Raw genomic sequence first — 25,856 nt, 5'->3', positions numbered from 1 at the left:
TAAAATGTTGAGAATAAACTCGTTAAATTACGAGAAAAAAATTGTTAAATTTCGAGATAAAATGTTGAGAATAAAGTCATTAAATTACGAGAAAAAAAGTTGTTAAATTACGAGAACAAATTTGTTAAATTATGAGAAAAATGTTGTTAAATTTCGAGAAAAAAGTCAAGATAAAATGTTGAGAATAAAGTCATTAAATTACGAGAATAAAGTCATTAAATTACGAGAATAAAGTCATTAAATTACGAGAATAAAGTCATTAAATTATGAGAATAAAATCATTAAATTACGAGAAAAAAAGTCGTTAAATTATGAAAACAAATTCGTAATTTAATGAATTTGTTCTCATAATTTAATGACTTTTTTCTCATAATTTAATGACTTTATTCTCAACATTTTATCTCAACTTTTTTCTCGAAATTTAAAGATTTTTTTCTTGAAATTTAACAACTTTAATCTCTAGATGGTTTTATTTTTTTATTATTGCTTGGCCCTAATCCTCTTCCGTAATAATGGCAGTGAACAGGACCAACGAGTATAAGCTGAAGAAAGTGCCTCCATCCACATCCATCCATCATAAACGTACTCCAGGCGGCTCTGGGGGGTTACTAAAGGCCTTCTGAAACAAAGTGATGCATTTGTGTAAAAAAAAAAATGAAAAATCCACAATTAACAAGTTATGATGTAAAATATCTAGCTTCCACCAGACCACTTTTTGTATTCAACTTAAAAAAAAAAAAAAAAACGGAACTGGCGTTGCGTCAGTTAAGCTGAAGTTGAATACGGAAGGCAGAAGCTAGATATTTTACTTCAAAACGTATAAATTATGTTAAATATGGATTTTCTTTTCACCTACACATCGATTCGCTTCATAAGGCCTTTATTAACCCCCCAGAGCCGTGTGGAGTCCATTTATGATGGATGGATGTGGATGGAAGCACTTTCTTCAGCTCATACTCATTGATCCAGTTCACTGCCATTATGATGCTTGGATGCGTCGGGATATTTATTAAAATATCTCAGATTGTGTTGCTCAGAAAGAAGAAAGTCATATACACTTAGAATGGCTTGAGGGTGAGTAAAGCTTGAAGTAATTTCCATTTGAAAGTGAACTAATCCTTTAATTCGCTTCCTTTTCTAATCACTTGTAAACCACAAGGTTTGTTCAATCAGGACTATTCATCTATACTATTCCACACACGGCACTTTCATGAAAGTAATAAATAAATAAACGAAACAACTTGATGCTTGTAAAGCTGGTTTATGGCTATGAAAGTGAATCAGTTCAGCCTACCAGGAGCACAAGATATCAAAGCCTCCCTCACCCCTCTTCCACCAAGGGTTCCAGAGAACTGTTTAGCCCTGTTGCAATCTTAATTGGAGGAAGAATTTGGGTAATCCCACAAAAAATTATCAGGAACTTATGCCATGTTTCACTCATTTATGAGCTCTGTCTGGCTCTCTGCCTTATTGGGGGCTCCACTCTGTTGAGGACCAGGAAGATGAGAGCATTCCTTCCACTTCTAATACACTCCTTGCTGCTCTGTTCTTCCTTCTGGTGGATTCCTTGAGTAGGGCTATAAATCACTCAAGTGTTTGGCCTAGAAGACTTTTGCTCTGTCACTTCATAGAAAAGGACTGAAAGACAAAAAGACGGTTTTCTTTTGAGGTGAATTATTGCTTCTGTTCATTGTAAAGTGCTCTTGAAGTTGGGCCGTGTTGCCACATGTTGTCTTCTACCTGTGTGAGTAGTTTCATCTAATAGGAGGGAATGAATTGTTGAAAACGCAGGGTGTGAATTAGAACAACAAGAAATCTGCTCGCAGTTATTGCGATTATCACCACCAGCTCTTTTCTTTACAGGTTAAAGATTTACGGCACAAAAAAACCCTCACTTAATAAAGGAGTGTCTTTGGCAGTAGACTGCAGAACATACTGTCAATGTAGAAAGGTTCCTTTAAACAACTTCACAGAGATAAAATCACATCTATACTCTATATATGTCAAAACTGACAAAGTAACTCTTCATCTGAACTTTTACTTTCAGCCAAAAAAGTAATTTAGACTTGCTGGCCAACTTTTTTACTATCCACTTGGTATACAGCAGCATTTTGGCATGCTTAATTCTTGACATAATAAGCTGTTTGTCACTTTTTCAATCTGAGCCTTGAAAGTCTTCAAATCACAAGTCTCAATATTTGATCCTCACAGTGGTACAGTGGTAACAGAAAAAATCTTCAGATTCTGACAATGTCGTTTTAATTTTTTGCATATTCTTTACTCAAACACTTAGCATCCCATGATACATGGGTTATCATCGCTTACCTGCCCACAGAGCTCGCAGGAACAAAGGAGCGTGTTCATGTCCACTGCAGACAGAGCCAGAGCCCTGTCAGTGTCTGAGCAGTCGACTGCAGACGGACGCTCTGATAAACACAAGTACCTGGCTGCTAAATTACCTTAGAAATGAAAATCCCACAGTATCACTTTCAGATATTTGCTTTTTCCCTCCATTATCACATGGATAATATCAACATAATTATCTCTGCATTATTATTAGTAGTAGTAGTATTTTGCATTACAATAATATAATTCAACTTATCCAGACAGAATTTATAGTCTGAACTATCTACAGACTGGTCACAGACAGTTTTAAGCTTCATTCTTAGTGTGCACTTGGCATAAATGTTGTATCCCTGGTTTAAAACTTTACAACAGGACAATGTTTTAAGATGTATATTGTCTCACTTGGTTTAGTTAATGCCTTATCATACATCTTGCTTCCAGAAGGCACATTTTCCTTACTGAAATACTGATAAGTCTTTTATGTTTACATATGTGTTGCGTTGTTATGATTCAGTCTGGTGGTTTTACCTCAGTGTCACATCAATGAGTTTATTTGCCTGGGGGCATCTTTCCATCACCGCATGCCACACTACTGTATCACCTGTTGAGCGTTTCAACAGGCCAGCTGCGTGTTTAATTTTTCAATATCTGATTTCAAATCTCATTCAGAATTCCAGTAATCTGTAGTTTTCATTGTGGGAACAGAGACCAGGAGATTTTTTACAGGAAACGTGCAGGAGCAATTCATTCATGGTAGGTGATTGCGTTGGCGTGATTCTGAGATAATGTTTTATCAGTAAAATGAGTCAGGTTAGTGTTAGATACTTAAGAGCTGAATAAGATGGCATTTGTAAAAACTTATTTGAATTAAATCTCTCAGACACTGTCTTGACTTGGTTCTCACTGGAATGAGAGTGTCCGGTGACCGCCCTCATGTTGCTGGACCTCTGGCCCTTTTCAATCCGAGTTTGTTCTGTATGGTCAGGTGAAAAAAACCTGGTTTGTAGATACCTCTGACTTGGCAGTGGCAAGATGTTAATGGCTAGAATAGAATTAATGTTGCAACGACAGCGCTACATTACTGGATTGTGAACGGTCTTCAGATCTGCCAATTGCGGTAGAACTGAGAACATTTACTGGCTATAATTTTGTTTTATTGACCAGTAAATTTTATTTTACATTATGATGTTTAGTTAGGGTTTCACTTTTCATTTACACTTTATTTATTTATTTGAACCAATTTTATGGTGACCCTACAAATATTAAATACAATATTAGGAAATAGGCAATGTCAAAATAAAGAGAATCTGCAGAGGTGTGCATATATAGTGCACATAATAAGTGTATCAATAAAATAAAATAAAACAAACAATTTTTCTTACCAAGTATCTTGGTGATTTTTTTCTTCTGATTTTAGTAAGAGAACATATGTTAAATATATGTGTTATTTGGATTGGGACTGTTGCTCAACCCTCATTAGATGAAGATTGCATGTCGCTCGCCATCGAAAATGTACTAATTTAATAGAAAATGAACATGACACTCTCTTTTAACCCAATAAAGATGGCATTTCCCACTTTCAGTCCTTCCAAACGTTTCCACTAATGCACAAAGAACAGCACTGTGTGCTTCTATCTTGATGTGATCTACTGTCCCGGGGAACAGCTCAGTAAGTACATTTTGTCAATAATGACAGTGACAGATGTAGAATCTAGAAGCAATCAAACTATTAGCTCTTTAAACAGAGCCATTAAACAGTACCTGTTCAACAGTACCTTTCCACTTCTCATGGCATGCTAAAAGACAAGAGCAAAGAAAGATTGAGTTGTCTGTATCTCCATTTTGTTTGTGGTGGACGAAAAAGAGAAATGGAAAGTGAATGTAAAAATTGAAGTGCTGCTTTGATTGTCTTCTTTGGGAATAAGTAACGTTACTCCATGAGAAATACTTATCCAATGGGTTTTGTCATGTTGTCATAACATGCTGAACATGTTGGAAACGAACAGGCAACCTAAGAACAGGTTGGTGCAGTGTACCAGAAGCATAATGAGCCTGTTTCAAAGATAGACCAGCTACTGAAAACCCATTACAGTAGTCAATCAGACTACAAATCCATTTCAGTAGTTTGGAGGCTAAATTGACTACTGAAAAATCAGTTCAGCTGAAAATTCATTACAGCAGTAACTACTTAATCATTTTTAGTAGTCTGAAAGTGTAACTAACTCTAGACTGAATGCTGAAAATCTATTTCAGTAATCCAAACAGTAGGCAAGCTACTGAAGATCCAGTTCAATAGTCTGAACACTAGACTAACTGTTGAAAATCCATTTCAGTAGTCTGAACATCAGACTAACTGTTGAAAAATAATTTCAGTTGTCTGAACACTAGACTAACTGATGAAAATCCATTTCAGTAGTCTGAACACTAGACTACCTGATGAAAATCCATTTCAGTAGTCTGAACATCAGACTAACTGTTGAAAATCAATTTCAGTAGTCTGAACACTAGACTACCTGATGAAAATCCATTTCAGTAGTCTGAACATCAGACTAACTGTTGAAAATCAATTTCAGTAGTCTGAACACTAGACTACCTGATGAAAATCCATTTCAGTAGTCTGAACATCAGACTAACTGTTGAAAAATAATTTCAGTTGTCTGAACACTAAACTACCTGATGAAGATTCATTTCAGTATTCTGAACACTAGACTACCTGATGAAGATTCATTTCAGTAGTCTGAACATCAGACTAACTGTTGAAAATCAATTTCAGTAGTCTGAACACTAAACTACCTGATGAAGATTCATTTCAGTATTCTGAACACTAGACTACCTGATGAAGATTCATTTCAGTAGTCTGAACATCAGACTAACTGTTGAAAAATAATTTCAGTTGTCTGAACACTAGACTAACTGATGAAAACCCATTTCAGTAGTCTGAACATTAGACTACCTGATGAAAATCCATTTCAGTAGTCTGAACATCAGACTAACTGTTGAAAAATAATTTCAGTTGTCTGAACACTAAACTACCTGATGAAGATTCATTTCAGTATTCTGAACACTAGACTACCTGATGAAGATTCATTTCAGTAGTCTGAACATCAGACTAACTGTTGAAAATCAATTTCAGTAGTCTGAACACTAAACTACCTGATGAAGATTCATTTCAGTATTCTGAACACTAGACTACCTGATGAAGATTCATTTCAGTAGTCTGAACATCAGACTAACTGTTGAAAAATAATTTCAGTTGTCTGAACACTAAACTACCTGATGAAAATCCATTTCAGTAGTCTGAACATCAGACTAACTGTTGAAAAATAATTTCAGTAGTCTGAACACTAGACTAACTGATGAAAATCCATTTCAGTAGTCTGAACATCAGACTAACTGTTGAAAATCAATTTCAGTAGTCTGAACACTAAACTACCTGATGAAGATTCATTTCAGTAGTCTGAACACTAGACTAACTGATTAAAATCAATTTCAGTAGTCTGAACACTAAACTTACTGTTGAATATTCATTTTCATGGTGTGAACACTTGTCTAACTGTTGAATATTCATTTTCATAGTGTGAACACTTGACTAACTGTTGAATATCTAGTTCACTAGTCTGTCAGTTTAGCTTAAGACTGCATTACTCTGGGTCTTGAGACTTGGAAGAAGACATGGAGTCTACTTTCATCAAACCCCCCCCCCCCCCCCGCACTCCAGGACTGATCCCACTGCAGCCAGGTCTGTTTTGTAATCCCACCTGTTACAGGCTAGAGAGATGTACTTCTGTAGTCTGCCCACCTCCTCCCTCTTCCCCAGGCTGAATAAAGTCTTTTGTGTGCATGCGGTCCTTCTCTGAGAACCGACTAATCCCAGCAAGCCAAGCAGAGGCATGCATCTCTTTCAATGGAGAGTGGAACAGGAAAAGACACCATGACTCCAGCTGCCCTCACTGTGTAGAGGATGTTGAGTTGGACAAGTCTAGCTTTGGCAGCAGTGCACCGCTACTGTCACCCACTCTTGATATACAAACAGGAGAGTTTTCAAAGTCAACATGAAGCACACTCTCAAAACTCAAGTGCGCTCTCTGGGAACAAAGCCTGCTCGTGACTACTGTAGGTGCATACACTACATTCTGGCTCATCACCTCTTTCCTCCATTATCTATCTCTCATCCCTCTCTCCTCAGAGCTGTCATAGCAGACATCTACACCCAGGCACCCTTATCGCTGCTGTATTACCCTGATATGGTAGCTGGCTGCAGTTCTTAAATGTTTAGGGAGATTGACAGTAACAGACTTAGTTAGCCGAGATACGGTATTTAATTTGATCTAAATGAACAATGAAGTTTCGTAGTTATATACCGTATGCTGTACTCATTTTTGCCCACTGGAATTGTTTCACCTGGTAGACAACATTATGACATATTAGGCTTTTTTTGTTTCACAGATGTGGCCCAATAAACAGACTCTACTTGTGTCACTCGCAAGACGTAAATACACACCATTTTTCAAGTTCAAGTCCACCGAGGTTAATCTTCTAACTCCTGACTGCTTTGTTGGACAAAATGGCGAATTCGGCATTATGATTGGTTAGGTCGCTTGTCAATCAAACTCCCAGCGAAGGGTCAATTGCCTGTAGAACATTTGAGAGATGTACCGGTCTGTAATTGTTGAATACTTCCAGATGAGTCTCTACCAAAAATCAATAGCCACATGGTTCTCTATGCATTACAAAATAAATGCTCATCCTCCCCTCTGCTCCATCTGTTGGTTCTGAAGCCAGAGAAGGTGGTGATGATGTCAACGAGTTGTAATCTCATTTTACCCATTCATTAAACGTCTGGTCCCATCTGGCTGATGGAAACACCGGGCACATCTGACAACATCTCGCCCTCATGTTCCCTGCAGTGAGGGCCAGAGGGGTTCAGAGACGGGTAAGGTGTGAAATTGGAGGTTTTGGTTTTTGTGTGTGAGTGTGAGTTACAAAGAACCACTCAAACACAACAACCACAAACATGTTTGAACATGGCCCTCAAAATCTTGCATAAAAGGGACCTCATCTGTCTAACCCTTCATCAACAAACGCTTGGCAATGACAAGTGAAGTCCTTATCACAAAAACTGATTAATTACTCTTGACAAAGAAAATTACTGCCACAATTCTGCATCAAGGTCGTTTCCTGGAAGGCCGAGAATGTTTTTTTACCCCTCTCTCAGTGTCATTCTTCAGGTTAATCAGTGACTCTGAGGCGTGTTTTTATTTAAAACACCTTACTGTGCAAAGTATCAGAGTCTCATTCATTGTTTTACACCGCTGAGAACCCTTCGACGCCTAGCAACAGTCCCAACTGTACGTCTCTCTAAGGGATTTAAATTAAAAGGGCCCATCTATGGTTATTCTACTTGTGGACTTGCCCTTGACACTTTATTGTATCATCAATACCGTACCGTCAAGTTCATTTGTGACATACGCTCAACAGCTGTGTCCATTCTTACTTTTCTGGAAATCACTGCTTCATTGGCATCTGCACTGTACTGAAAGCAACTCATACTACAGGAATACTCATAACAACTGAAAGAGTAGATTTTGTTTGTCTGCAACTAGTTCAGCTAGATAGATTATTCCCTGGGACAACAGTGATTGGGATCAACTGGAATCACAGTCTTGTATTACAGAGAGATGTGGCAAGTTATTTTGGTTATTATGCATTTTAAAATGTTCTTCAGGGGGTGTATTACAGAAGGATCTTAACTTTAGAATCTTATCTGAAAAAGCTACAAAAGCAATTACAGAATGACATTTCTTAAGTGCATTATCCTCTCTTAACTATGGATAGGAAATGGGTATTATAGAAGCATCCTAACTCGACAAAAAAATCCTAAAAGCTGTCTTACCTTTAGGACAACCCCATTGGTGACCTAACTTCAAACCTTTTTGAAATCCAATTTAATACTTTACAATAAATGTTTTTTTCTCCAGCTCTATTCTATATTTATTTAATTAATACTTATAATACATAATACATATTTATACACACATGTATATATATATATATATATATATATATATATATATATATATATATATATATATATATATATATATATATATATAAATTCTATCCTGTATTCTAACAATTTTGGAACTTTTCATGTTACAGCTTCTTTAGAACAAATTGCTTGTGCAAGTCGCTTTCAATAAAAGCATAAATGTTTGTATCTCAGCGTATGCATTGGTACCAAAATCACGGTAAAATTTACTGTCGTATGACTACACGTATTAAATCTTGATTTGCAAGCATAGCTTAAACATCATAAAAATCATATTAAGTGCAGTTAAATGGCAGTGATGTAATATTTGGTGTTTTGCAACACATAAAACACATTATAACAATAAGTATTGTTTGGATTTCATACTCCTGGGTCCTTAGCAATTCACACCCTGTGTATGTGTGTATCTATTTATTAGAGGAAGACAATAGAAAGTCACATGGTTTTGTCTCACCGTTCCTAAAGCAGGTCACTGAGTTGTAGAAACGGGAGAGATTCATGGGCGGGTTCCTCAAGTGTTATTGGCTCAGTGGGCGGCACCTTTGCTTCCTTTGTTATGATTCAAACATTTGAACTTGAGGGAGGGCCGTAGAATGTTGACTGTCACATTGGCACACAAACTGATTTTCATTGGCTCCTGAAGATATGTCCCTCACCTACAACAGCCACATCTCATTTCACAAATTTAATGACTTGTTTTTAACATTGCTGCCCTGGGCAGCATCTCGTAATGAAAGATGTGATGATTGTTTACTTATATGTCTAATTTAAGACATAAAAAGGGATAATTCACCCAAAAATGACTTACTCACGCTCATGTTGTTCCAAACCTGCATGAGTTTCTTTCGTCTGTTGAAAACAAAATATTTTGAAGAATGTTAGTACCAAACAGTTGATGGTAGCCATTGACTTCCATAGTAGGACAAAAATACTTTGGAAGTCAATGGCTGTCCTCAACTGTCTGGTACTAACATTCTTCAAAATATCTTATTTTGTGTTACACAGAACAAAAAACTCATACAGGTTTGGAACAACATGAGGGTGAGTAAATGATGACAAAATTATCCAAAACTATCATCTATAGAAATATCATTGATTTTAAACTGTTTTAACCACAAATCGAGCAGAGCTGTTTAGGACGAGCAATTATGCTTGTCTCGTCTTGCATACCAGTTCTTTAGTCATCCTTTGCCAAAAAGAGGAAAACTCATTTCATGCCAATCCACCCCTGACAGACTCTTAAACACTGGATGCCCCTCTATCCTGTTTGTGTCAGATCACCGCTCTTTGACCGACCGTTTTGGATAATGACAGGGAACATTAATGGCAGTGTTTGTTATTCCATGTTCTCAACGTAATTACATTAGTCAGCTTGAGTTACATGAGACACTGCTCTGAGAGGAAGAAACCCTTGTCAATCATTATGACAGCTGGAATATCTGTGGCTTCCTTCCAATACCTGTGATAAGATAGTGTGAGGCGTATCACACACTCAACAACTTCAAGTTAAACATCAACGTACACCACACTAACACATACATATTAAATTAATTTTGTTTATCTGAATGTTTGTGTGTATGAGGGTATAATAATAAAAGCTATCATATAGTTTGTTGCAGCATCATAAAGTAATAATAATACTTCATAAACTTGATTAATGGTGTGCTAATGTAATGTTTTTTCAAAACACTTAAGTACTCTTTTAAAAAATGCACTTTGTAATAATGTCAAAAGTAAATTTTAAATTATTATAATTTAATAATCTTTTGTCATGCTTTAAAAAAGTACCCTGATTTTGATGTTGATTAACATATTAAAGCACATGTAAAGTACCTGTTTATAATTTTAACTGTAGTGTGTTATTCAGTATGACATATACGTCATACAAGATTCAATAGGAATGACATTAAAATACATTTAGGTTACTATGCTACATTTGGCAGTACACTTTATCCATATTTTAAAGACAATAGAAGTAAATGTGAAATTACACATAAATATGCACTTAAGTCTCACTTAACTGGGTGAAAAAAAGCACTCTTAGGTCCAAATAATTGAATTTAATATATATTTAAATCATTATACACTTATGCTGCCTTCAAATGCTCTCAGAATTATCGCAAATACGAGTTTACTAGGTAAAAATTGCACATGAACGCCCTCCCAATTCGAATGCGATGAGCTCATTATCACAACTTCAGAAGTTGCATTAATTAACATGCAATTAAGTGTCCAAAAACATTAAATTCACTTTACATTTCACATTAAATTTCCATTTAAAGGATTAGTTCACTTTCAAATAAAATTTTCCTGATAATTTACTAACCCCTCTGTCATCCAAGCTGTTCAGTCGAAAAGAAATTATGGTTTTTGATGAAAACATTCCAGGATTATTCTCCTTATAGTGGACTTCAATGGCTTCCAAACGGTTTAAGGGCAAAATTACAGTTTCAGTGCAGCTTCAAAGGGCTTTAACCGATACCAGACGAGGAATAAGGGTCTTATCTAGCGAAACGATCTGTCATTTTCGGTCTACCCCTTCCTTTTCTACTTACGGCAAAAATGGAACTGGCGCTGCGTTCGATCAGTAAGTAGAATAGGGAAGGTGTAGGACATACAGTGTAAGCTTTTTGAAGAATACAAAAGTGCGGTTTTGGCGGAACCACTTGGCAGATGATCATTTGTTTATATAAAGCATATACATTCATATTTTTTTCAAAAATGAGCGATCGTTTTGCTAGATAAGACCCTTATTCCTCGTCTGGTATCGGTTGAAGCCCTTTGAAGCTGCAATGAAACCGTTTTGAGGCCACTGAAGTCCACTATAAGGAGAATAATCCTGGAATGTTTTCATCAAAAACCTTAATTTCTTTTCGACTGAAGAAAGAAAGACTTGAACATCTTAGATGACATGGGGATGAGTAAATTATCAGGAAAATTTTATTTGAAAGTGAACTAATCCTTTAAGTATATTCCTTTAAAGTATTCTACTTGTGTAATAAGTACACTTTTTAAAAGTTTGTTAAAGTGTACTTCTTTATTAACAAGGGTTAACAGAGCTAATTTATCCATGAGAGGGACATAAGGGCGTTTTGCATGACAACAACCTTTGCCTGGTTACTGACAGCAACACAACTTTACATTGATACTAAGTGAACAGCTGACAGTCTAAATATATACCGTGCTGCAATGTCAGGTGGAAAATGAAAAAAACATGTTCTGTCTTACTTTTGTCTCGACTACTTATAAATACTGATATTTTGATATAGTGAGTGGGTTAAACTAAGAAGACGTGCTTACTTTAGAAGAAATCTAGTTAATCCTATTACTTTATTTGAAATTCCTGATGACTTTGAATTATTTTTGTGTAGCAAGAGCTGTTGGAGATGTCTAGAATACAGTGTTTAAAAACACATTTCCTTATCCTGAGAGAAAAGACAAATCTGTCAGATCCATCCTTCATCTCAGAACAGCACAAAAACTGGATATGATATTCCTGTTTTGTTAGGCTGGGTGCCAGCAGACATTTTCATTAGCATCCACTCTTGTTGATAAAATGATGTTCTCTGTGACTACAGTGAGAGAAACCGTAAGGATTTTTCTTACTTATGTGTGTGCAATTGCACTTTCAAAATGGTGTGTCAGCTTATAGATTTATTTCACAAGAAAAGCAGGCACAGTTGAAAGCAACTATAACAGTTAAAACAGCATGTTATCATTGAAAAATTGTACCAGGTTAGGCCTGGGCTTTGAAGTCAAAGCAATGTGCTTATGTCATCCTGCGCAACTTTAGTGGACCGAACACAGTGCGCTACAGTACATACCAGACAGAGTTGGGAATGTGATTCATTTACTGGGAATGGCAACTGTCCTACACTCCTTTCTTTTGTGATTTATTGCTGTGATATCATTTAGAGACACATAACTCAACTCAAAGATACATGACACCTCCATATTTGAAAGGTCTTAGCCGCATTGTTTTGCCGGGGGTATTAATTGGATATACCACCTGTTCTGCAGTTGTTCCCTTAGCAAAACAGAAAAGCCAGTGCGGTACTTGTGGGAGCTTCCTGTCAAATCCATTCTATCCATAGGAAAATAGTGGGATTGAGATCAGATATGGCTCTGCAACTTAAGATTGCTTTAATCAGACCTGGACTAAATTACTCCAGACAGCTCAGTGGGGATAGTTCGATATTCTCTATCTGAAGAAAAAAACAATTGAAACATTCTTCAAAAATGTTTTTCTTCATGTTTAACAGAAGAAAGTCATACAGGTCTGGAGCACCATGAGGTTGAGTAAATGATGATTTTCATTTTTAGGTGAACTATCCCTTTGGACTAAGGCTGGAACTCAGTTTTACAGTGTAATGTCATAAGCAAAATAACAAAATACATAATTTCTTGTAGCATAAAGTCTGCTGCTCTGCAACTCAACCTCAGTGACAAGCATGAAATCAGTAATGTGGAAGCAAACTGAAAATGTGTACATGCTAAATGTCATTCATTGTGAAACTCTGTAGTTAAGGTCATGTACAATAATAATAAGCATTCCAATCCATTTTGTACTTTTGTGGAAAAAAGCATTCACAGTGTTTTACGGTTGTCAAGTCTCCATCATTTCTGAGGTTTTTTAGCATTAGTTTCAACAGAGAAGACGAGTTTGTGTCCTGAAGCAAGATACCAAGATGATCTGTCTAATTGTGGTGCAACTTTGTAGTAATCCTGTCTGTTAACATGGTTTCTTCTCCAACCCAAAACAATATTCACACTTTCTCAGTGTAAAAAGAGTATACTGGTATCTTCCGGAAGCAGCTGACTCCCAGCTGAAACAGTTCCAACATTCTAAGACTAGAGGCAGGTTGTGTTTTCACGGAATACAAAACTGAATTATTAACGGTTGGTTGTTTCTATCCTCTTTAGATGGTATCCACCAAGTGACGGCCTTCTGTACTCTCCGTGTGACCATCATCACTGACGAGATGCTAACGAACAGCATCACGGTCCGACTGGAGAACATGTCCCAGGAACGCTTCCTATCCCCGCTGCTCTCTCTATTTGCTGAAGGTGTGGCAGCGGTCCTCTCAACTAGTCGCGAAGGAGTTTTCGTCTTCAACGTCCAGAATGACACGGATGTCAGCGGCAACATCCTCAATGTAACCTTCTCCGCCTTGCTTCCTGGAGGAGCTCCGGATCGCTACTTCCCTTCGGAAGAACTTCAGGAGCAAATTTACCTGAACCGAACTCTGTTACGGAAAATCTCCAGCCAAAGTGTCCTTCCGTTTGATGACAACATCTGCCTGCGGGAACCTTGCGAAAACTACATGAAATGTGTCTCTGTATTAAAGTTCGACAGCTCTCCGCCTTTCATAGCTTCTGACACTGTGCTCTTCAGACCAATCCATCCCATTAACGGGCTACGCTGCCGTTGTCCTGCTGGCTTTACCGGCGACTACTGTGAGACCGAGATTGACCTGTGTTACTCTGGGCCATGCCGCAACAATGGCCGCTGCCGCAGTCGAGAAGGAGGGTACACCTGCGAGTGTCTAGAGGACTTCACAGGTGAGTGCAAACAAGTTATGGCACACAGCATTTGTGTGTTTAGTCTGTGAACTTGCAGGAATATGTGGTAGAGTGGTTTGTGGTTAAGGAGCAGTGTTATGTCAGGAGCTGAAGGAATGCTGCCCTGGAGAACCTGAGGTTTGAACTGTCAGTCATTTGGGGTAAACCACAAATAGGGAAACAACCAGAGCAACCAAAAGTCAGGATGTCCATGTCACAGGTGGACAAACAAGAGGAATGATGTGTCCACCTGTGAGGGACTTATTGAATCTTGAGCAAAGATCAGATAGGCCATACCATGTCAAATAAAGCTTTGTGTCTTAAAGACACAAAATGAATATAACATGAAAGACTGTGATGGCTATATCGGATCAATCTCCAAGTGGGAGGCTCCCCTCTCATTCCTACACACCTCCCCCTTCTTTATCAAGGCCAATTATCCCTCTAATCACCTCCTTCAATGCTTTGAAGGTCACAGTTCAACTCCAGGTATTCTGCATCCATTATGATGGCGATGACAGCCTGACTCTCAACATCTATCCCTTTCTGGCTTTCTCACATTAGAGGGAAATAGATCTGTCTATTTCCCTCCAAGAGAAAGATTATCCCAAGGAAATCAGGGGTCATTACAGGCACAGGGACTGCCATCCTGTTCCCCCACCACACATAAACACCCTTTGTCCAGATCTTGTCTGGATAATGGCTGATATATAACACTGCATGAGTTGTGTGTCCATCTTCGGTAAGGGAATTGGTGGTGCCATAGAGGAACTTTTGGATTGTCAAGTGCTTCCGTATGGAAAGCTGAGACTAAGTCAGGGCTCAAATTTTGATTTAAGGCCAGAATAGAAGAACTCTTCAGCTCTTGTTGTGGAGGGTCAGTGTCCTGCAGAATTCAATTCCAATTTAACACACCTGTCTCTAATTTAAAGTAATTCTGAACACCTTGATTAGCATGTTGGCTTGTGTTTGGATTTTGGATAGGTTTAAGCTAAACTCAGCAGTACTCCAGAACATAGGGTAGAAGAGCCCTGCAGTATAGTGTCGGATCAGTGAAGATGCTTTCTCAGTGATCCGACAGTGCTTTCCCTGGTGTAAACGGTAAAACATTTTGAGCTTGTCCACTTTCGACCACTTCCAGTGGTAGTAGAAAACGCATTCAACTGGATTGCTTTTGTAGTGTAGACGCTCATGTGGTCGAATGCATTCGAACAGCCACAAAAGACCACCTACTTTCGACTACTGAGCTAACGCATAAACATTATGGGAAGAGCGGTAGCCAGATGCGATTTAAGCTTTGTGGAGACCCAAGTTTGGTTTGAAGATGAAAAACATACCAAGCACAATGTTCTCTCACCATTCCTGATTTCTAACACACACTCACAGCGTTCGGCGTGATCTTACGGCTTTCAGAGCAGAAACAAAAGCAGCTGCTCTCCGTGTGTTTTTCCGTCAACTCCTTTCGCGTTCATTTGTAAATTGTTCAAACTTATTGTTAATAATAGCATGTCCCATAGACCCTCCCCTCGAAGAAACCAAGACAGAAGTCGTTCAAAGTGGACAAAATAGACAGATTAAATACCAGGTGTAGACAGAGATCCGATCGAACAAAATGCATCTTAATACCAGGTGTAAACAGAGCCTGAGGCACCATTTGTAGTCTAATCATAGAAGCTTGGACTACATTCCTCTGTAACAATATACCTTGTGCTACAGTGATCAAAGATGTTAGTGTTCCTAAACTTTTAATACTTTGTTCACTACAAGTTTACAAACTTCTGACAATCCTCTGTAGGTGAGAACTGTGAAGTAGATGCCCGCTCTGGCCGCTGTGTTCCTGGGGTTTGTAAAAATGGAGGTGAGTGTGTCAACCTGCTAGTGGGTGGCTTTACGTGCAACTGCCCTTCTGGAGAGTATGAGAAACCTTTCTGTGAGATGACAACCCGCAGCTTTCCCGGACAGTCCTTCATTACCTTCAGAGGCCTGAGACAGAGATTCCACTTCACTGTGTCCTTCATGTAAGTACTGGGTTATATTTGACAAGAAAATTGCTTATGAACTCAGTGTCATGCCCCGTTTATCTTCTTGTTACACTGACACGTCTGGCCAAAGCTTTGCATGCTTTAAAGTCTAATTTGTTGAAGAGGTTGCATAAGGAGCCCTTGAGCTCTGTCTGGCTGGTTAGCATGCCTGGACTCATCTTCTACTCATTCTGGGTCACACATTGATAATTCTGATGTCAAGCTCAAGTCATTTTTGCCCTTTATGTACAATTTCTTTTACCTGTTGAGTCTTTTAAAGCTAGAAATATGCGGATAATTTGTTTAAAATCAATTTGTAAAGTTGAAAACGATGCTTTATCTGATTTATTAAGCAAAAATGTTGAGACAGGGTCACTAGAGAAATATTTGGGCTCCTGTGCTGTCTAAAAACAGGAAGGGCTATGTGTTGAGAGAGCTTTATCAGTGTTTTTCTTTATTTGTATCATTTTCCTGTGGAGCAGCTGGTCTCTGACTCCTCTGCCCTCTGTGCCACGGCCCAGGCATGATAGAGGTGGGATGTGCCGCCTAAAGCAGAGAAACCACTTCCTGTTTCTGGACCACTGGCCTTACGTTTACTTCCTTTCTGATTTTTTTTTTCGTTTCCTCCCTTGATTAATAGATGTTATTTCTTCTGTCTGGCTGTGAGGTTTCTTGTAGCTCAATTGGGATAGGTCTTGAATTCTAACATATGAGGAAATAACTGCAATCAAACCTTGATAGAGTTAATATTTATGAGGGGGTAGTGTTGACATTCAATAAAACCTGAAGTTCTGGTTGTTCTGATCAATGTTTTTTTCTGTCCAGGTTTGCCACAAGAGAGAGAAACGCCCTTCTACTCTACAACGGTCGTTTTAATGAGAAACACGACTTCATAGCTGTGGAGATCATAGAGGAACAGATTCAACTCACCTTCTCAGCAGGTACGACAGGCCTACCACTGTAACAAACTGGAAGCCCAGGTCACCTTAGTGTCAACATTAGTTCGCATCAAAAAATAGAGATGCACTGATATTAAAAATGTAGCTGATATGATAAGCCAATGATTGTTTTTATCTTATAGAAGATAAACTGAGAATCTATATGTAAAAATGGGGAAAATGAGCATGCACAAATAAATATCCAATATTCACTGCTATGTATAAATCCAATATTTACCAATACAATAGAAAAATCTAACGATATAGCACAGATATTTAATGCATCCATAACCAAAATACACTCTACTCAAGTATGTGAACACAAACTATTTTAGTTAGGCAAGCTTGATTTTACATGTCATTAAGGCTTTTCGCACTTATAGATATAGTTAACCCTGGTTCATTCTAAACCCTGGGTAAACGGAATCCTGAGTTATCTTGCTTCACGTTTCACACTGCTCATAATTTACCCGGGGTAAACAATTAATCCTGGGTATTCATAAACTCATGTTTCACATTGTACATTTATACACCCTGGGTTAATGTTCTTATTTACATATTTGCGGCGTCAGCATCATTGACTGGATAAATGCAGCACGCGACCTGTTTACATAGCTTTAGCATTACGCATCCTCGTATTGCCGACTACTATCGAGTTTATACTGAATGGACATTTTGGATTCTAAATCTAAGAATGAAACAACCTCTTCTTCACTCAAATCGTCGCTTTTTCGGTCAGCATTTGACATTTTTCCTCTCAAATGCTGAGTTTACTGTTTATATACAATGCGTAGTGTTTCAGTGACTGTCCAAAGCAGGTAAATATGAGTACGCAATTGATAGTCTGTTGCTAAGCGTCTAGCTGTAACATTTTAACACAGCATTGTTTCACATTGTGCAAGTTTGGCACCACAATTTGGGGTTTTCCACAAAAGCGGTGATAACCCTCCTCCAGAGCAGGGTTTCATAACCCCGGGTAAAAAGCGGTGCTAACCCCACTTCTAAATTAAAAGTGTGAACAGTTCCTTTACCCGGGGTTGAAAGCGGTGTTTAGAATTACAGTAACCCAAGGTTAAGCGCAGTGTGAAAAGCCCTATTGTGTGTCATACCACAATTCATAAGCCAATGCAAGTATGCATTCTTAGCATTTTAGCACTTTAGCATTCGTGTAAACAACAAACATTAATGTCTCCTTCTATGGTCATACTGATATTTGAAGAGAATTTTGTAGAGCATGTTAGCCAAATTGTGAACACGTTTACAGCTAGCTACATAAATTATAACATACTCAGTGTAATGGGACATTATAACAATTGAAGATAACTCTCACTCCCTTAATACTGAGCTATGTTAAAGCAGCAGTAACGCACCTTATGCATGGACCATGCACCTTCCAATGTTTTAGCCAAGCATTTGCATATGTATTTGTGTGCGTATATAGAGTATGTCTTTGGACTGTATGTGAAATGTACTCCTGGGACAACAGACAGTGGTGTTGACAATATACGGTGATCTGAGGTGACTTCATGCCATGCTTAACTGCTTATTTGTGCACTCAAGTGGATGTGTTTACGACAAAGAATGTATAAGTCGTAAAGCGTCCAAACCTTAATGAGGCTATGCCGTGACCCCAACTGGTCTTTCCAACATCTCCATGCATGTGAAGGGGAAGACACATTTGCGTAAACATGCATTCTCTCTCTCTCACTCCCACACACACAAACATTTTAGCTCACAGGCAGTTATAAATAACACAAGATGAGCACAGCCCTATAATGGAACTGTTGCTCTTATAGCACACATAAATCTTTCCCAGACAAAGAGAACAATGCTGTGTCATGCTGTGGAGCCTGTTTTACATGCTGTAACCCATGACACTTATACTAAAACTGTTCTGTTGACCAGTTCAAGGGGCTGGCCCACCATTCTTAGTTTTTCAGTGATCAAAGGGTGCAAAAATGTATGAAATTTAATCAAAAAGATGTTTAAAAAAAATAGCACAGACAATGTTGCAATTGTTTATCAATGAGTCCACTTTAAATAAAATGGTCTTTATGAATGCCAGTAGGGAATCCTGCCTTGGGTAAATATTCCTCTAAACCCAATGTACATTTTTGCTCCCCTACCCTCTGAATGAACTTCATTGATGAGAGAGAATGTCTAAACATGATTGATAGTTGTTATGTTAGAAGCTTTCTGCTGTAGCCATTAAGTGACTTTATATTGGAACGAAGGTGACAAAGACATCATTTATATAAAAGAACACCTTCATCACATGCCAAAAAGACACTCTTTGAGATATGTCTGTTTTTATGGTGTACTCATAAATGCAACATGTTGAACATTTACAGCAATATACTGTACTATAATTAGAAAGTCTACCAACTTTTCATTCAGATCATGCAAATGATTTGTTTCAAAAAGATTCCCAGATTCATTTGAGCCCCTGTTTTGTAAGAATATTGCTAAAATAAAACAATAAATAAATGAGTTTTCAACTCATTTATTGCTGTTCTTTTTATTAGTTGTATTTTGTGTTGTTGTATCACCCTAATTTGATATTTTTTTATGTCAGATAAAGTCAATATAAATACAAATATCATAAAATCATTGCAAAAATGCATTATGCAATCTAATATGTATTTAAAAAGATATTGCTCCCCTAAAATAGATTAATCATAGTTTGCTACGTAGTTAGCTACTTTTTCAAAAGGCTAAAAGAGTTGGTAAAATACAATTTCAAAGTACAGTAGCTTACATATACGATGGCAACATGTACATGCCTTTCTTCCATCTCTTTAATGAATATTTTTCTGTCTTTCTTTCCTAGGTGAGGCTAAAACAACTGTTGCACCTTTCGTACTAGGTGGAGTTAGCGACGGCCAGTGGCATTCGGTTCAGCTTCACTACTACAACAAGGTAAGCCCTCTTTATTTTTAATTGTTGGAATTGAGTTGTTCCTGAAGTTTCTCACTTATTCTGGAAAAAAAAAACAAAAAAAAAAAAACAGAACAATTCATAGATATTGTTTGTTCCCACAATGGTTTTCTTACTTTTCCACTTGTATCTGACCTGAGGAAGACAGGAGATTATTTAATAGCACTTATCGGATTCTCTCTGTTTGACTTGCATTGCATTTCACTCAACTGGAGTTTGTTTTCAAATGCTTCCACACCCAAAGGCAACAGCGTGTTAGCACGAGATTGCTTAATTAAGTCTTACTAGCATGTTTTTGCATGTGTTGCTCACTCTTCCGCAAGAAGATTATGACTAGAGTTTATCTAGCATTGCCTTCTCCATGTGACAGTCCCAGAAAGACAGTCTACTAACTGGAGGCCACAGGATTCAAAAAAACTCTTGCGCTTTGGTAACAAAAGGCACAGCCGTCTTTATTTCAGTCCTGTGATTTTCGACTGTTCCAAGCCCAGAACATCAGAAACTAAATATGCCATTGTGATGGGCCAAGAGTCTTCCTGCTTGTAAGAGACTCCAACTTGAGTTTCATAAACCTGCTTTAAAGATTGTTTTCCACGTAGTCTTCAAGCATATCCTTATACTCGGATAAAGTGAGCAGTAGTTGGAGACGGAAACAATGAGGAAGTCTCGAATTTCAAGGGAGTTGTTTACGACTGTGTTTTAATGCACTGCGAAAAGACTAATGCAGTTTTCTGTAAAGCCATTAATTGATGATGACATCTCAGACTTGTGTTTTGTTGGTTTCTTCTCGAGATACAACAACACAGAAAATGTTTTTTTATATGGCTATTTTAAATTGGATTATTATTGTTTTAGCACATATTAAAGACTATTTGTAGTACAAAAAAATGGCATGGCAAATTATGTGATTTTTTTTTTTTTTTCCACTTTTAAAGCACTCGACTTGTGATTTTTTTACTTGGTGGATGGTGCATTGAATAAGAGAATATTATATACATTTCGAGATGGGCTGTTTTGACGTTGACCAGTAAAGCAACCACATAGCAACCATACAAAACACTGTAGCATCATGTGAGTGAGTTTTGGACCTTCAAGCACCTAAATACTTGTTTAGTATGCATTGTAAATGGTTCACTATGTAGTATACTATGGTTTATGTAGTGTTGGCTTTTTTTTGTACTTTTATGTCCAGCCTGAGTTGCTGTTGATGGAATACACACACACGTTTTTACACAGACACTAAATAAACGCAACTCATAGTGGGTGCCGAGAAGGTGTTAGACCACCAGCCAAGTGGGAGTCCTCACACACGGCTGTGTCAAAAATACTCCACCTGCCTCCAACACACACACAAACACACACACTGTAAAAAGTAACAGGGAGGCCAGAGACGCAGCAAGTGTGTGACAGCTTGCAGCTGTTGTTGAGTGTGTGCGCGGTGATTTACTATGGTGAATTGTTTAAACACACACACTGGCACAGGAGATCCAGTCTCTGTGACAATAACCTACATCAGTGTCACGTTCACTATAAGTCGGAGGTGAAACTGTCTCGAACCATGTCTCGCGGAGTGTGAGAACTGTCAAGAGCAGGTATACTGTCCAGATCTAAAGACATTCCTCCACAATCAGTTAATGCTTCCCCTGATTATCACCTCCGCACAGCGCCAGAGAGGCCTGTTGGGATCTCAGAGGATTTCAGATGGAATCTGCTCATACTTTCACAACTTTTAAGGTACCGCTGCACTTTAAAGGAATTTATAGAAAGACAAAGTACCTTAGTCATACCTAATGCCCAGTGCTGAATTTATGGGGTCAGAGGGTGAATATATATAAAAGCTTGTGGCTGCTTACACACTAAAGTTTACCCTGTCAGAGAATGCTGCAATTCATTTCAAGGGGGGTGGTGTGTCTCAAGGACATAGAGGGGGAAAAAATGAGTGTGTGAAGGTGACGATATGTAATGTGACCAAAATGCTGACATTTTGACGTTTTATTTCATGAGAATATGTTATTTAGGTAGCTATAGCAATAAAAATGTTGACGTTTAACTAACTTTAACCAAATTGTTAAGCAAAATTCTCTTCAAACTGTTGCGTTGCCATGCCAGTAGTTGATGTGAGAGGCTGCATCCGAAATCGCATACTTCCCTACTATATAGTAGGAGAAAACCAGTATGTGACAGAAGCATGTCCGAACTCACAGTACTCAGAGAAGAGTAGGCAAAAAGTACCCAGATGAGTGTGCTTACAATGGACACTTTACTATCCCATGAGGCCACGGGAGAGGACATTTGATGCGGGAGAGGACTTATTCAAATTAAGTACCTACTCATGAGAATATGCAATTTCGGATGCAGCTAAAGAGAGCACTGACCACAGAAGAAGACATGCTAATGCCAGATATAGCGCCTCTTGTGGCAATGCTGAGAATTGTGTTCTGATACATTTCAAAACACAGCAAAGCATGAAAACAAAGCGTTTGATTTCCCAAACAATATGACTTTATTGTGTTTCTCTTTTTAGATGTTTCAGAGTTTTGTTGCTAAAGGTGGGGAGAGGTGGGGGTGTGGGTTCTGTCATGATAACAAAATAGATGATGATGTGTGAATAGATGCTCCATGGATGGTAACAACATAAAGAAGGCGATTGAGAAAATTCCTGTTTGGTCCGTTTTGAGGAGAGAGATGTTTTTATTAATACATTTGCATTGTATTTAAACCATGTAAAACCAACATTTGATAGTGAGCTGAGCACCTAAACAGTATGTTTAGGCAAGATTTTTAAAGGTGCCCTAGACTCAAAAATTGAATTTACCTCGGCATAGTTGAATAACAAGAGTTCAGTACATGGAAATGACATACAGTGAGTCTCAAACTCCATTGTTTCCTCCTTCTTATATAAATCTCATTTGTTTAAAAGACCTCAGAAGAACAGGTGAATCTCAACATAACACCAACTGTTACGTAACAGTCGGGTTGTACGCCCCCAATATTTGCATATGCCAGACCATGTTCCCAACATTATGAAAGGCATTAGACAAGGGCAGCCAGTAACCTCTGGATCTGTACACAGCAGAATCATCAGACTAGGTAAGCAAGAAAGGACAATAGCGAAAAATGGCAGATGGAGCAATAATAACTGACATGATCCATGATAACATGATATTTTTAGTGATATTTGTAAATTGTCTTTCTAAATGTTTCGTTAGCATGTTGCTAATGTACTGTTAAATGTGGTTAAAGTTACTGTCGTTTCTTACTGTATTCACAGAGACAAGACTGACATTATTTTCATTTTTTAAACACTTGCAGTCTGTATAATTCATAAACACAACTTCATTCTTTATAAATCTCTCCAACAGTGTGTAATGTTAGCTTTAGCCAAACTCATTCAAATTCATTCAGAATCAAATGTAAACATCCAAATAAACACTGTACTTACGTGATTAGACATGTTGCATGACAAACACTTTGTAAAGATCCATTTTGAGGGTTATATTAGCTGTGTGAACTTTTTTTATGTTGTTTAAGGTAAGCGCAAGGAGCACAAGATTTAAAGGGGCCGCACACCCTGAATCGGCATATTTATAATGATGCCCCAAAATAGGCAGTTAAAAAAAAACAAAAAAAACCCCAAAAAAACAATGGGGTATTTTGAGCTGAAACTTCACAGACACATTCAGGGGACATCTTAGACTTATCTTTTAAAAACATGTTCTTCGGCACCTTTAAAATACCTTATTTTCAGAGAAGGCAATCATAAAATGCATTGTTATGAGACCAAGATATATTCAAGTGAATTGTTAGTTATAAACATTCTTTATTCCATTTTTGTTTAAAGTATTGATAAAAACAGTTACATCTAATTAAAACTCTAATTAAAACTTTTTTTTACCCAGGGTTGCCAGGTTTTCACAACAAAACCCACCCAATTGCTACTCAAAACTAGACCTATTGCATTTCAGGGGGTCCCCCAGAAAAAAAAAAACGCATTCCGGGGGGGAAATCTGTGCTTTTGGCGGGGTTCCCCAGGTAAAATTCACATTCCAGGGGCTAAATATCATGTTATTTGGGGTCACTTCAACCCGCAGACATGAAAAACAACCTGCGGCAACAGACTTGGCAACACTGTCTTTACCCCATATTTTGTGTGATAGACACTACTGGGTGGGAGTAATGGCTGCTGAAAATTCAGCTTTGCCACCACAGGAATTCATTTTTTTTTTTAAATATATTGTTATAAAATATATTATTTTTTACTTTATAATAACATTTCACAATACTGCTCTTTTTACTGTATTTTTGATCAAATCCACGCAGTCTTACTGAGTGAACATATACAGTAGTTTGTTTATTAGAGTATTTTATTGAGTAGTGTAGCAACATCAGACTATTTGAATCCATGTCCGAGTCATTGTGTGCTGCTGTATTGACAGTGACTGCACACACTGCAGTTCACACAGTTAATTTCAGACCTTTCAATTTTCCTGCAGCTTAGAACTGGATTCCAGTTTAGTACTCATTACATGCTGGATATATATCACAGACACTAATCTAAATTCCCAGACGTCCCCATATACAACTTTAACGTCTATTCACTTTTGTGTCTAAGTTTCAGCTGTTAAGACAATTTTTGTAAGACAGGAATATTTCATGATGATTAATAATAAAAAAATAACATCATGTGTCTATACTCAGTCCCCTACAGACATAAAACTACTTATATGTGTATATACGAAACCAGAAAAGCACATAATTGTGCACTACATAAAAACTATTTAACACAGTCCGTATTAAACTCATTTCAACTGGACATCATTTCTAAGTAGCATTTAAGAATAAGATCAAAGCACAGTAGATCACAAAGCAGCTTAACAGGGTGGTAATACTTACACCCACAGTGAGCAAACACGAGACCACTGGGGGAAAAAAAACCCTTGATAGTAAGGAATAAACCATTCACTCTTCAGCATGCTAAAACAACTAACCTAAAAACAGTTTGTCACTGTCTAGTTGATCTAATAAAGACGATATTGGAAGTAAAGTAAGTGGATTTAGGATCTGAAGGCAAGCAAGCAGCATGCAGGTCAATGTAAAGGACACCAGCTCACATTTAATTTAGCTTACGGATGGGTGTGACGGAAACGGGCAGGTTTACTGAGAGGTCATGAACTATAGATGTGGGGAAAAAAGTTAAGTTTGTGGAATTTACTGCTCATTTTATATTTTTGCACATAGTAACAGATTTAGTTAGTTGTTTAAGTCATAAATCAAACAGTGGTGCACCAAATGCAATGTGAATAGATTTTGCTAAAAAGTCCGTGATAAATACATTTCTTTGTGGACACGTTTACTTAACAGAGCATGTTATACCACAGTGAGTGATGATAGTTGTCAAACCTTTGTGGAAGAGTAAACGGTTTACCCTTTTTTCTCATGAGAACTTCAAATATTCATACAAACTAAACTAAAATCAGGATTTTGGGATTAGTTTGTGTTATTTAATTTATCCCTAACACATCTACATGTCACTCAAATTGATTTTGGATGTTTTCATGCTAAAGCTTTCCTAGCGGAACAAGTTCACGTGACTTGGTTGGTGTGAAATCACCTGAGTTTGCTTAAAGTGGGAGATATAATGCTATTTCTTGTATTCTGAAATATTATTTACGCTGTTAAAGGGTTAAAGGGTTGGATTCTCATGCTAAACATGGCCAAAGTTTTAAAACATGAGTTGGATGTATGACAGAGTATTTCTGTTCCAAAAATTCTCTTCCAAATCGTCACAGGATTCAGATTTTTTTTTCCGAGTATCGGCCTGAGTGACGTCAACGGGGGTACTTGTATGGGCCCTTCACCCGGAAGGGCGCTCGCGCAAACGTCGACCTGAGCGAGAGTGCAAGATCACGCTTATCAACGCGCGTTCGGGTTTACGGAAGTCGTCGGAAGCGCTGCACAGGTCTCAGGACTGCACAAAATCAACAATGCCACCAAAGAAGTGTG

At 37.8% G+C, this 25,856-nt stretch overlaps 1 protein-coding gene across 5 annotated transcripts in view; it reads left to right on the top strand.

Moving 5' to 3' along the window:
• The window catches only part of celsr1a (cadherin EGF LAG seven-pass G-type receptor 1a), a 121,130-nt gene that overhangs the window by 31,204 nt on the left and 64,070 nt on the right, over positions 1-25,856 (top strand). For all 5 annotated transcript variants that reach the window (XM_067392397.1, XM_067392398.1, XM_067392395.1 and 2 more), the window contains exons 2-5: positions 13,319-13,957; positions 15,753-15,975; positions 16,804-16,919; positions 19,747-19,835. In XM_067392397.1, coding sequence (XP_067248498.1) covers positions 13,319-13,957; positions 15,753-15,975; positions 16,804-16,919; positions 19,747-19,835 — 1,067 coding nt within the window. The remainder of the gene's footprint in view (positions 1-13,318; positions 13,958-15,752; positions 15,976-16,803; positions 16,920-19,746; positions 19,836-25,856) is intronic.

This window comes from Chanodichthys erythropterus, chromosome 8 (assembly GCF_024489055.1).
Source record: "Chanodichthys erythropterus isolate Z2021 chromosome 8, ASM2448905v1, whole genome shotgun sequence".
NCBI classification, from domain to species: Eukaryota; Metazoa; Chordata; class Actinopteri; order Cypriniformes; family Xenocyprididae; genus Chanodichthys; species Chanodichthys erythropterus.
The sequence above is the reverse complement of the archived record's forward strand: the minus strand, read 5'-3'. Positions and strand labels throughout refer to the sequence as shown.